Genomic DNA, 14,239 nt, shown 5'->3' with positions numbered 1-14,239 from the left:
TTATCCATCTGGATTGTTTGGTTTGCCAGCTTTGAGTTGCCCAGCTTTGGAGATGTGCAGATACTCCCTCCTTTTGTGCAGTATATAGTGGAACTAAATGGTACTTACCTTTTGGGGCAGCAGCAAAGTCTCTTTCCAGAACTCATGACCAGGTTTCTCTTTAAAAAAAAAAAAAAAAGTCCACAAACCTTGTTGTGGGCAATTTCACGTATAAACACTTTGTTTTAGTTTTTTGTCCTGCATGTCAAACGGAGCCAGTTGAGGTGGTTCAGACATCTGGTTAGCATCCCTCCTAGGCACCTCCCTTTGGAGGTGTTCAGGCACACTCAACTGGGAGGAGACCCAAGAGTAGACCCAGTATCTGCTGGAGAGATAATATTTGTCATCTGGCCTGGAAATGCCTCGGGATCCCCCAGGAGGAGCTGGAAAGTGTGGCTGGAGAGAAGGATGTTTGGAATACCCAGCTTAACCTGCTTCCACTGTCACTGGGATAAGCAGAATCAATGAGTGAATGGTTGGTTGTTCCCCCCCCCCCCCCCCCCCCCCCCCCCCCCCCCCCCCCCCCACCAAGTATATAATTTTGCAGAAGGAAAAGCAGATCTAGACACATAGGTAGGCGTGGTACAGTGGAAAAAGAAAATGTTTCCTACACAAAGCTGCTCACAACAAGGTTTGTGGCTTTAATTCCCACATCATGTGTCATGAGTTCTGAAAAGAGACATTACTGCTGAGTTTTTCCTTTTTCTATTTTATTTATTTACTTGACTTTTTGAGCACAACAAGGGAAATGCCATCTAGTTTCATTATATTCAAGAGACGGCAGACATACTGTATCTCCAAATCTAGATGTATAAATCTCACTTGAGGCCAAAGGAAAAAAAAAAAATGTCCCTTCTAACACAAAGACACAATGTCATGTGTCATTTTCAGGAAACCATTATACTGGAATTTGACAGACTGTTTGCTCCTGCAAGAGAGGGCTGCAGAGACTGTTAACATTGTTGATATGTAAGCCTTGGCACTTACCGTTGTAGTCATAGCAACAGTCACCATAGTATTGACAAGAGCTCATGCATGAACAGCTTCCCAGCTGTCTGTCACAATTGTAGCGACATGACTGGAAAACTGAAAAATGGAGAGGGATAAAGTCTTAGCCAAGTATTCAAAAATCTATAAGATGAATTTGGTTGAGCTGCTGCTTTAAAAATGCTTCCTCATGCAGACTTTTATACCTGTGACTAGCTCCGTTGTGGCTGAGCAGTAAGCTGAAACGGGAAAAGGAAAGAAACAGGCTGATTAAACTCCAGCACTTTTCAAAACATCTTCATCTTCTTTTTCTTGTTTTTTTTTTTTAGTAAATCTGAGTGTTTAATAGGTGACACTGTGAGGCTGTGTAAGCGTAAGAAGAGCTAGACTCTTGCTGTTGTAGTTACAGCACACCTGCGGTGCAAGGCAAAATTATTTTCATCAGAAACTGTGATCGTAGTGAGCAGGGGCTTCTTCTGCTGGGCTTTGAAGGACAAAATACTTACAGTAGTAGTCATGACAACAGTTGCCATAGTTTTCACAAGAGCTACTGCAGGAACAGCTTCCCAGGTACATGCCACAGTTGAAAAGACATGAGGGCTGATCTGGAAGACAACATTTACTTTATAGCAAGCTTACTTAAAATAAAAATACATGGCACCTGTACTTCATTTTCTTAATGTACCTGTTGTTTCTGCTGGTTCTGGTGTTTCTGTTGCTGAGGTGGATGAGCAGTGATCTGTGTGATAAAGAGATTAGATTGGCAGATCTTTATTTATACTAGTGTAGGTCAAGCCTCCTGTAAAGAGTCACAATTGAAAGGTGCCATAAAATAAATATTGGGTCAAGAATGAAGAAAAAGAAATTCTGTTCATGTTGTTTTCATTTTTTTGAATACTTCTTGTGTATTTTCTTATTTGTGAATTATTCAGTGTACTTAGTTTCTATACCTCTTTCCGCTTTCCGTTATATAATCTGTAAAGCTTGTAGAACTGCCAAGAAGTATCATAAAAATACAATACACAAATAAAGTGCAAGTTACTCAAAACTTTATTTTTAAAAACAGGCCCTGAGGAAATTAATTTTGTTACTTTTCAGCATTGCTTACCTTCATAGTCTGGACAACAGTCCCCTCTGTATGTGCAGTTTGAAGAACAAGAGCAGGACCCAACCTGGTAGCCACAGTTGTTAATGCAGGAACCTCTAGCTTCATAACGGAGAGACAAAAATTCCCATTAGTGAAATCTCAGGTTTATGAGTTTTACCTTTTTAGCTTGTTTGTGTGCTTTTACTGATATTAATGAGTGACTTACACACAACTCTGTAATAAGCCTGAAATCCTGAGTAGCTTATGGTACTATCACTCCTGAATCGCACAGTTAGATAAGAACCAGTGGAATAGAAAGTAGCATTGTCACATGTCTTCCCCAGAAGCCTGCTTCCAGTACTGGAGCCATCATAGACGTAAATGTAATCATATCCACACTCAGTGCTGTGATTAACACAAAACAAGATCACAGCTTTAAATTAAAACCACCATAATACAGCCAAAGTACTGAGTGATGTGAAAGTACATCCTACATGTGGAAAATGTTTGCTTACTTTACATCAGACAACTCCAGCTGAATAATGGAACTGCCTGGTCTGATGTACCACACACAGTCTGAATTGCTTGGATACAGGCTTGGATAGTTGGGGCTGTGAAAAGTGCCACTGCTGCTATACAGGTAACCACCACAGTCTGAAGAAACAGAATCATAAAAAACATTTTAAAAAATAATGGAAAAATTATGATGACAGAAAGATGAGTTTATGCAGTTTTACAAGTAAACAAATGTAAGTAATGATATCAAGCCCTCAGATGGGCAGGATAAGGCATGTTCCACAGACTTTAAGAACCAAACTATGATGACATTAGGTATTTTATATTTGTGTTTATACCTTGATAAACTGGTGATGGTTCCGGAAACCATGTTGTTTGGAAGCTATCAACACCTGATGGAATATGATATAAAGATAACAGAAATTTTACAATACAGATGTCACAGCCCTGACAAGCCAAAAAGTTAAATGAAATATATATATACACACACACACACACACACACACACACACACACACACACACACACACACACACACACACACACACACACACACACACACACACACACACGTGCTGGAAAATCCAAAGAGTAAAAAACACATTAATAAGAAAAGAATGGACAGTACCTTGCACTCCAGCTGTGATGAGCATATCGCAAAGGATCAAGAAAGTCCACATGGTGAATTCATTCACCTCCCAACCTGCCAGAGATGCTGAAGATCACAGCTTATATACTCACTTATATGACTCAGAGACTTTCTTTTACCACCTATAAAATTACTGATATCACCAAATGGTGAGTGAGATTACTCATTAATCCTGTACATGAGAAACACACACTTGGTTAACTATAATAGTGTGCAAACATTGTCCACTCTAGTTTCAGGATATGTTTTAATGTATTTGCTTAAGATATACAGCAGAACTTCATGAGGGTTTTTGGGAATTTACAAATGAGCTGATAATAAAAAAAAAAAAGCACTGATCCTGAAAAGTGGCTGATCTCTGATTAGCTTGAATACTGTCGCCTCAGCTGCACACTTAAAAAAAAATTCAGCCTAATAAAAACTACAATTTAAATGCATTTTTGGTTTTCAATTTATGTTCAAGTATGAGAAATACAAATAAACCAAAGTTTATAAGCCTTTAGTCTCATTCTGGAGGCCTCACTGCCATTTTTTTGAAGGTTTTCTTATTCTGTGAAGACTGTTTTAGAACAACTTCAATAACATTAGTGTTTACCAGATCATTGTTATAAGGCTGCTACACAGGTTTGATTCAGAGGAAGGAAATGGTCAGTATTAGCTGGAATTTTTCATATGTCACTCCTAAGTGTTGATAATAAGGACTTGTATTTCATTTCAGAATGAAACTGCCTCAATTGAGCCAGTTATTTTAGTGTTCCAGTTTTGCTGCTGAGCTGATTAAATTTGAAGATTTAAAATGAAAATTTTAAATAGAGCTTAAGGGATTAAAGCTGTCCCAGTAGGACATGCCCAGAACACTCCTATACACTAGGCATCCTAGTCAGAGGCCCGAACCACCTCAACTGGCACCTTTCAATGTGGGGGAGTAGTAGCTCTACTCTTAGCCTCTCTTGAATGATTGCACTCTTCACCCTATCTCTAAAGGATAGGCCAGCCTCCCTTTGGAGAAAGCTCATTTCCGCCTCTTGTATCCGCAATCTCATTGTGTCGGTCACTACCCGAAGCCCTTAACCATAGATGAGGTTAGGGGGGCATAGATTGACCGGTAAATTGACAGTTTTGCTTTTACACTCAGCTCTCTCTTCACCACAATGGACCTGTACAGTGTCTGCAACACTGCAGTTGTGGCCCCAAACCATCTGTCAATCTCCTGTTTCCCTCTTCCCTAACTCATGAACAAGACCCCAAGATAGTTAAACTCCTCCAGTTGGAGCAGCAACTCATCCCTGACCCGGAGTGGGCACTCCACCCTTTTCTGGCTGAGAACCATGGCCTCAGACTTAGAGGGGCTAATTTTCATACCCACCGCTTCACATTCAGTGTGAGCTGGAAGCCACCAGTTGATGAAACCAACAGGACCACATCATCTGCAAAAAAGCAGAGATGAGATTCTGAGGCCACCAAGGCGGAAGGTGAGTGTGGTCCAAGGTGGACCACTTGGCTACACCTAAAAATTCTGTCCATAAAAATTATGAACAGAATCAGGAACTGAGGATAGCCCCGGTGGAGTACAACACCCACCGGAAACAAGTCCAACTTATTGCCAGCAATGTGGACCAAGCTTTTGCTGCAGTTGTACAAGGACTGAATGGCTCGTAACAATGGGCCAGACACCCCATACTCCGGCAGCACCTCACACAGGATACTCTGAGGTGCATGGTTGAATGCCTTCAACGAGTCCACAAAACACACGTAGACTGGATGGGCTAACTCCCACACACATTCGAATATCCTTAAGAGGATAAAGAGCTGGTCCAGCATTTCATAGCCAGGACAAAAACCACATAGTTTTTCAGATTCCTCCTGAATCTGAGGTTTGACTAAAGGACAAACTCTCCTTTCCAGCACCCTGGCATAGGCCTTCCCGGGGAGGCTGAGGATTGTGATCCCCCTATAGTTGGAGCACACCCTCCAGTCCCCCTTCTTGAAGATGGGAATTACCACCGCAGTCTGCCAATCCAGAGTCACCATCCCAGATCCCAGCTACCAAGGAGTTGTTTAACTACCTCAGTGAGCTCACCCCCATTGATGGGCAAGTTGTCACCCTCATCCCCAGACCCTGATTCCACTACAGAAGACGTGTCGATTAAAGAGGTCCTCAAAGTATTCCTTAAACCACCCAAATATATCCTCAGTTGAAGTCAGCAGCAGCACCACTTTCCCCTCCTGAGACACCTGACAGTTAGCCAGAATTGCTTTGAGGTAGTCTGAAAGTGTTTTCCCAGGGTCTCACCGAACTCCTCCCACACCCGAGTTTTTGCTTCAACCACTGCTCAAACTCTGCTTGGCCTGCCGATATCCATCAGCTGCCTCCCACAGGGTAACCAAGCCAAATAGAACTTCTTCACATTGATGGCTCCCTTCACCTCTGGTGTCTACCATCTGGTTCGGGAATTACTATGACGGCAGGCACCAACCACCACTGCTGTTGAAGTTCTGCTGGATGTGGAAATTGAAGATCTTGCGGACTGGGGCATCTGACAGGCATTCCCAGTTCTCCCTCACTGTATGTTTAGGTGTGTCCGATCTGTCCAGCATCCTCCCCACCACCTTATCCAATTCACCACCAGGTGGTGATCAGTTGATAGCTCAGCTCCTCCGTTCACCCAAGTGTCCAGAACATAAGGCCGCAGATCTGATGATACAATTACAAAATTGATCATCGACCTGCGACTTAGGGTGTGCTGGTGCCACGTGCACTTATGGACATCCTTATGTTCAAACATGGAGTTTGTTATGGACAAACTGTGGTTTGCACAGAAGTCCAATAACAGAACGCCACTTGGGTTCAGACCAGGCAGACCGTTCCTCCCAATCATGCCCCTCCAGGTCGCACTGTTGTCACCCACATGAGCATTGAAGTGCCCCAGTTGGACAACAGCCTTGAGCACCCCACCCAGCAACTCCAAGAAGGCTGGGTACTTTCAACTGTCGTTTGGGACATAAGCACAAAAGACAGTCAGGAGCCGTTCTGTGGCCCGAATGGACAGGGAAACAACCCTCTTATCCACCAGTAAAAACTCCAGGGCATAGGCAGCAATCCAAGGGGATTCAAGGATACCCACCCCAGCCTGCCACCTCTCACCAAAGACAACTACAGACTGGATCACAATCCAGCCCCTTTCCAGGAGACTGGTTCCAGAGCCCAGGCCGTGCATTGAGGTAAACGCGACTATATCTAGCTGATATCTCTCAACTTCATGCACTACCTCCGGCTCCTTCCCCATCGGAGAGGTGGCGTTCCATGTCCCACTAGCCAGCCTTGGTAGCTGGGATTGGTCCGCCCTTGGCCGCCGCCAGACACACACATTACACCTCATCACAGCTGGAGTGCAAAATTTTGTCTATTTAAATATAGTTCAGTTTGTGAACTGTAATTATTAATATTGATTGTCTATGAGCAGAGTGGTGTGGTACTTCAGTAACACTTCACAGAAAGAATGTCCTGGGTTATTAAAAGGGTTTTGAAAAGAACATCTGGTGGCCTGTCCAAGATGCATCCCTCTTGCCTGATGACAGCTGAGATAGGCTCCGGAACCCCCATAAAATAAAACTGTAATGTAATGCACACATTAAACAAATATATAGGATTGCTTTGTTAAATCTGTGCAATATCTTTAAAATTAGAAATATCCTGTCTCAGAGAGATGCAGAAAAATTAGTTCATATATTCATTACTTCTAGGCTGGGCTATTGTAATTAATTATCATCAGGTTGTTCCAAAAGTTCCCTAAAAAGCCTCGAGTTAATTCAAAATGCTGCAGCAAGAGCACCAACAGGGATGAGAAGAGAGATCATATTTTTCCCTAACTGGCTTCTCTTCATTTGTTCCCTGTTAAATATGGAGTTGAATTTAACATCCTTCTCCTCACATAAAAAGTCTTAAATGATCAGGCCTCATCATATCTTACTATCATATTAACCCAACAGAGCACTTTGCTCTTACACTGCAGGCTCACTTGTGGTTCCTATGGTTTCTATGTAGAATGGGAGGCAGAGCCTTCAGCTTTCAGGCCCCTCATTTGTGGAACCAGCTCCCAGTTCAGACTTGGGAGAGAGACATCTTCTCTATTTTTAAGATTAGACTTAAAACTTCCCTTTATGATAAAGTTCATATTTAGGACTGGATCAGGTGACCCTGAACCAGCAGATGGCTCTGAACCTCTCTGAACCTGGTTTTGCGGGAGGTGTCTTGTTGTGAAACAGGAGTTTTTCCCTTCCAACTGTTGCCAAATTCTTGCTCACAAGAGTTCATCTTATTGTCGCTGTCTTTGCTCTATTAGTGAATTGGTGAAACCAGATTATTGAAACTCTGGGCAGCCATTAACAAAATGGCCTGAAATTTTCTATTAGTTTAACAATAATAACAGATGCAACAATCCTGTCAACCTTACATACTGTGAAAGGTAAAATAAAGTTTCTCTTCCCCTCAGTTATTATTCTTGTAACAATGTTTGTTAAAGATAAAGGCAGGAGTGTAAAACAATTGACCTGATAATGTTTCACTTTCTGGTGAGAAAATACAGTGTGCCATGTCCTATTGAATCAGGTGTGAGTGTGACAAACTTTCTGCTCTATAATCACAGTTGTCAATTATATAAAACATGACGCACTTTTCCTCATAAAGAACTATTTGAACATTTGAAAAGTGTTTGCTCTTTTCCCAGAACAGATTGGGTTTTTATACTCATAAATCCACCGGTAACATCCTTAAGACTCATTCAGTTGTTACTGAGATGTCTGCAGAGTTAGTATTCGCTCACTTAAAGTGGCTTTGTGAGCATTATTATGAAAGTTTAATAAACAGGAAATTTGCAGCAACCGGGAATGAATAATGTAATATGAAGAGAGAGTGATGATTAAGATTAGTAGCACAGGAAAATAAGAGTAAAATGAAAAGAAAAACAAGGAAATCTCATTATTCTTAAAAAAAAATCTCAGGGTTTAATCAGAATTTGAGAATTGTTTACTTGATTCTTGTTTGACCCCCACGTTGAGCAAAAATCCAAAGAACATGCGTAATCAATACAGAATACACACACCTATGTGCAATATGGTGAATTTTCACTGAGTCACTCTGGAAAGATGGCAAACAAAAACAAGATTTGTTCTTTTTCAGAGTTGATCTCTCCTTTTCACCCCATTCAGGATTTGGTTGCATTATTCTCCTAAAGTCATCATATAGAGGGGCACTGGGTGGTCCCCCAAGTCAGACCTATTTAACTATAGTTTAAGCTCTGCCTGTATAAAGCAAGATGTGAGTCGTGACAGCAGAGCCCCTGAATGACTCAGTGATATTTTGGTTAATTAGTAACCAGAGTGGGAGCACACAGCTGGCCAGCTGGGTTAAAGTAAGGGTGCAGAGGAGTCAGGACCCCACTCAGCACCTCATTCAGCAGCAGCAACAGCAGAGCCATCTGGTAAGAGCAATTTTTTAGTTGTGTGGTAGTTTGAACTGTTTAAGACGAGGAGAGATTTTTTCAGAGTCCTGTGCGGAATTGAACCAACCTGTTAATGTGTTGGAAAGCAAGAATATTTAAATGTTTTAAATGTTGTAATTACATCTGAATTGAAGCTTATCTACTTAAGTAGTACATTCATTTCTGCAGTTTTATGAAACAGATAAAATTCAAAATGTAAAAATTCAGGAGCCTCATAGAACACATGAGTAATTGTTAAGTAGCCTTTTTTTTTTTTTTAGCTCTGTAATAGTCAGCGGGTGCACAACAGGTTGGTTGTGTATAGGGACATTTTGAGTGCACTTGTTTTATTGATCAGGGACCAAGTCCATGTCCTGTGGTACATGTCCTAATAGATGAAAATCTAATGTTTGTTTGCCCCCACTAAAGGTCCATCAGGCCACATTTTTTGCATGTTCAAGTCAAAGGATAAAGTCCTATTTTTGCATACGAGTGTACCTACCAAAGTTACTCTGCTTCACAGCCTTGTAGACTAATCCTTCAAAGTGTTACTGAAAATTGTCAGATAAATTTAGATAAGAGTAGTAAATAACCCACAGAAAAAAAATCTAAACTATCCCAAAAAAGTTTTAATAATATCTAAATGTAATGTAGTGTTATCATAACACAAATACAATAACAAGACTGATTTAAACTACGACAACAATTTCAACAAGTAAATTTGTTTAAGCACACTTAGTTGGTGCCTCCCATCTTAAGACTAATTTTATGGAATCCCAAATTTCCCATCTTAATGTGGGTCAGTGAAGGCACACACAGATACTCATAAATGAGTCTTCATTATCTATGCAACCTCTGCTGCTGAGAGTAATGTCTGCTCTCACTCACTGAACAGCAGGAGAAAAAACACTTAGAGAATTCAGTCAGTCTCTGACATGCAGGTTCTACGTCCAGAAGTTCATGCCAGTCAGTCACGTACAGATTGAAAACCAGATTCAGGCTGATTTGGGACGCAAGACATCCAAATAGTCATGTAACATTCCCAGAAGGCTTAAACCTCAGTGCTCTCCAAGCTAGGCTGATACAGATAATACTTGAGGTGATTGAGGTTGAACTAAAAATATCTGTCTCCCCACCAACAGAGAGAACTTCTTTTAGGGCAACTTCCAACCAAAGGTAAAATGTACAGACTGTGGTCACCTCTTCTGGTCCTCCTGCTATACTGCTGCCTCTCAGGAAGCCAAGCTAACCGTGTCTACGTTCACCCCTTCAGTCTTTTTGCTGTTGAGAATGTCAGCTGTGAGACCCTACAGGTTCCCAGCATTAGGCCTCTGGAAACACTTCCTGTGGCCCCCCTTGACAATGAAGTCTTGACACCAGACCATGGGGATCCATCAAATGTGGATGTACGGAGACAAAACATCACAGAGAGGACAATGGTTCTAGCAGGGCTGTTAAATGGGCTGGGCCTAAGGATGTACGAGGCTATGAGCAGAAACCAGCACAGCACTAACATCCTCCTCTCTCCAGTCAACACCTTTGGATCACTTACTATCCTCCACCGGGGAGCCTCCAAGAAAACAGCACGCTCATTCCAGGTATTTATTTATTTTTGCTGTCACTGTAGAAGTAGAACCTGCTTAGCCAAGGCTGTTTCTGACCATAAATCTGATTATGTCTTGTAATTTCACTCTACAAGGAAGTAAACAACCTCAATTCACTTCTTTTGTTCCAGGATCTACTAGGCCTGAGTAGGGGTACTGATGGGAAGGATTGTGTGTCCTTAATAGATGGACGCAAAGTTCTTAAGACCCTGCAGGGCATTAATTCTCTTGTGGATGATGGGCCCAAAGACAAAATCACTACCCAGGTCTGGGCCTTCACTCGTCAGGATGCTCAGCTGTCCGAGGACTTTATTCAAGGCACACAGGACTTCTCAGACAAGTCATTTATCCGAGGCGTGGACTTCTCCAAACCTCAAGCGGCAGAGCAGCTGGTCAACAGCTTTGTAGAGAAGACATCAGATGGAAAGGTGAAGAACATCTTTAAAGATCTGAATGCCACCAGTGACCTACTGTTGATCACCTCCTTCAGGTTCCAAGGTCTGTCTCTGTTGACTATACACAATACACAGGCTGACATTCATAATTAAAAGTCAAAACTAGCTTTATGTTAGGTTAAACCAACTTCTAAACCCCAGTACAATATGTATAGCACTAATCAGTGAAGATATAACATTTTGCAGATCGATACTGTTGATTTCAAATCATATCTGCTATTAATTCTGAATATAGTTAACATATGGTCTGAAACTACCAGTCAAAAACACTTTTATGTGACATTTTGTATTGACCATGATGCTAAAATTCCACAAATAACAATGCTGATGGTCCCATAGAGAGATATTGTGTCATACAGGGTTCATGCAGAGCCCCAGAATATAGACAATGCAAGCCCCAGTCACAGCCTGTTCACCCTACTGATCCACTGCCATATTATTGTGGAGCCTTTTCTTTCCTCAGACTGTTGCTTTAAATCCCCTACAGCAAAAAAAAAAAAAAAAAAAGCTTTATTGTATTAAGAAAATTATAATCTGTGTTCTTTGGTTTTGCCTGTTTAGGAAACTGGAAGAAAGCTTTCCAACCGGAGAAGACCTCCTTGCAGGAGTTTCATGTGAATGAAACAACCACAGTAATGACTCCACTAATGACCCACACGGGTCAGTACCACTACTTCAATGATGAGGTAAATCTTTATGTATATTTAAGAAACAAGTTTAATAATGTTACTTTGTTAAAATCTTAGTGGCTTGGCTCTGATATTTTTGTTGTTATTTTGAAGGCGTGGGGTTGCAACATTGTGAAGCTTCCTCTGAGCAAACAGCTCTACATGTTGCTGGTCTTACCTCACAAAGGCGTTAACCTCAGTGATGTAGAGTCAAAGCTGCGTACCGATGTCATATTTGACTGGCACCAAAACCTTCAGGAAGGGTGACTATTGAACTTTATTAAAATAGTAGACCTAGAATAACCTTTGATCTCAGTTATAATTCTTTTTAATTCAGAAAATCTTTGTAAACTCAGAAATTTTGTGTCTATATACTGTTTTCAACTCAAAAGCTCTAAATAACAAAGCTGCAGATTTTTAGGGTCACATACAATAGTTAAAAAAAACTAAACCAAAAAAACAATCTCATTATTATAAATTCTGGCTCCCTTTTCCAGGCTCCTGGAGCTGTCACTCCCCAAGTTCTCCATGTCTTCTGCGACTGATTGGCGTGACATACTGACTACCTTGTATCCCACAGCTGAGGCCGATCTGCTGAGCTCCCAGGCAGAGTTCAGTCAAGTCAGCAACACCAAACCCTTCACCATAAATAAGGTTAGCCAGAGTGCTCAGCTTGTCATAGTATAAAAAAAAAAATCACTCACCATGTATTTATGAGACATTAATAGATCTTCCTGCTTCCTCTTAGGCCATCGACAATGTGCTGTTTGAGATGTCAGAGGAAGGAGCAGAAACTCAGGACAAGACACAGGAAGAGGGCATCCCTCTGAAGCTGTCCATGAACAAGCCTTTCTTCTTCTCTGTTATAGAAGGAAATTCTAATGCCATCCTTCTGCTGGGCAAGATCATAAATCCTACGCTCTAATGATAAATAGTGCTTAAAATGAACAAACCTCCCTGACATGAAAAATTTCCCACATACCAAGCCCATTTCTTTACAATGTACTTTATCATCTACAGCTTTCATTTCTGCAGGAAATCTATCACGCCACAGACATTCTGTTTAAATCACACATTTGTTTTCCTTCTGAAATAATTCTCACATACAGTACGTGAGGAATTAAGCACACCCTCACTGAACAAGGACCTAAGAATATTTAAGTGTTACTTATATCTTTCACAACATCCGCACACATAGGAGTCATGTGGAACTCATTTGCAGTATTTATGAAAACATGTTACTTTAAGTTGTTTTCAAGCATCATGTTAAAATCCTAATTCTTTTTTTTTTTTTTTTTAAAATTTATTATAACAGTTCTATGTAGTTTTTTTTCCAGCAGATTACAGCAGGTCCAGCAACCACAACTGCCTATGATGAACATATTGTGACTAAGAGTGTATTTTTGTTTGTTATGATTTGTTATTGCTGAAATAAAACATGTTTCCAAATGCAAGCAAAGTCCAACTGTTTTTAGTCAGCGTTTTCATTTTTCATATGAGACTTGTAGAAACAGCCATCGGCTAAACAGGTCAGGAAAGTCGAGCCTGTCCTGACAGCAGGAATACTTTGGAGATACAGAATAGTTAGACCCTTACTCTGGGAATCATCAAAGCTAGAGTCAAAGGTTAAAGCTTCACTTAAAAAAATCATGTACTAACATTCTCATTGTTTTCTAAAGTCTTGTGTTTCGTATATATTCTGTGCATAAAATGAATATTATATTAAGAATAAGTCTCTCTTACCATCATTATAACTTTGTAACTAAAATTAACATTTAATACAAATCCAATTACAGAAACAGACAATTCCAATCACCAATGTAACTAAGATATTATGATGGCTGGTTGAAAATGTGGTCACTGCATTAGCCATATTTACTATTATTACTTCTTACACATAAATATTTTAGAAAATACATCCATTAGATAATGAGTGAAATAATTCAGAAATATGCACAGCAGAATTACTGAATGCTGGCAGCGAGTTCCTGAAACCTGATTTAAGTTATTCAAAAACAAATTGTTTATAAAACATTCATGGTCCTGCAGCTTTATTGGCATTCCTGAGGATAAATATGTATGCAGTGTTAACATTGCCTCTGTCAGCGGACACTTCGTTAGCTGCACAATACTAACACCTGGTTGGACCCCCTTTTTGCTTTCAGAACTGCCTTCATGGCACAGAGTCAACAAGGTGCCACCATGTCAATATGGACCATGGAAATAGTCCTCTGAGGAATGCTCAAGAAACTGGTATTGACATGATTTAAACTTTGCTACATGGTGTGATATCTTGGTGGAAGCAGCCATCAGAAGATGGGTACACTGTGGTCACAAAGAGATGGACGTGGTGAGCAACAATACTCTGGTAGGCAGTGGTGTTTAAACGATGCTGAGTTTGTACTCAGGGGTCAAGGCGTGTCAGAAAAAAATATACTCCACACCATTTCACCATCACCAGGCTGAACCCTTGATACAAGGCAGGATGGGTCCACGCTTTCATGTTATTTATGCCAAATTCTGACCCTATCTGAATCCTGCAGCAGAAATTGAGACTCATCAGACTAGGCAAGGTTTTCCCAATCTTCTATTGTCTTCTATTTGGTGATCCTATGTAAATGGAAGCCTCAGTTTCCTGCTTTTAGGTAACAGGAGTGGCACCTGGTGTGGTCATCTGCTTCAAGGTTCAACATATTGTGCACTCAGATATGCCTTGTCATTCCGTGGTTGTTCAAAGCAGTCTGGCCATTCTCC

General features: G+C 40.8%; 1 protein-coding gene across 1 annotated transcript; it reads left to right on the top strand.

The window, feature by feature from the left end:
* Positions 1 to 8,616: 8,616 nt before the first annotated feature.
* Positions 8,617 to 12,939, top strand: agt (angiotensinogen). Its single transcript, XM_030748277.1, has 7 exons — positions 8,617 to 8,758; positions 9,901 to 10,356; positions 10,494 to 10,860; positions 11,379 to 11,503; positions 11,600 to 11,748; positions 11,983 to 12,139; positions 12,234 to 12,939. Exons 2-7 carry the CDS (start codon positions 9,940 to 9,942, stop codon positions 12,408 to 12,410), a joined length of 1,392 nt encoding a protein of 463 aa, XP_030604137.1. The 5' UTR covers positions 8,617 to 8,758; positions 9,901 to 9,939; the 3' UTR covers positions 12,411 to 12,939.
* Positions 12,940 to 14,239: the final 1,300 nt, after the last annotated feature.

The sequence above is a fragment of the Archocentrus centrarchus genome, chromosome 15 (genome assembly GCF_007364275.1).
Source record: "Archocentrus centrarchus isolate MPI-CPG fArcCen1 chromosome 15, fArcCen1, whole genome shotgun sequence".
NCBI classification, from domain to species: Eukaryota; Metazoa; Chordata; class Actinopteri; order Cichliformes; family Cichlidae; genus Archocentrus; species Archocentrus centrarchus.
Note: the sequence above shows the minus strand (reverse complement) of the source record. Positions and strands in the feature narration are given on the sequence as shown.

What these genes read in the sequence shown, in the direction of transcription:
- agt (XM_030748277.1), top strand. Translation starts at nt 9,940, where the DNA reads ATGTACAGACTGTGGTCACCTCTTCTGGTCCTCCTGCTATACTGCTGC. An exon ending in AAACAGCACGCTCATTCCAG is followed by an intron (nt 10,357 to 10,493) that starts GTATTTATTTAT and finishes CTTTTGTTCCAG; the next exon opens with GATCTACTAGGCCTGAGTAG. An exon ending in ACCACTACTTCAATGATGAG is followed by an intron (nt 11,504 to 11,599) that starts GTAAATCTTTAT and finishes GTTATTTTGAAG; the next exon opens with GCGTGGGGTTGCAACATTGT.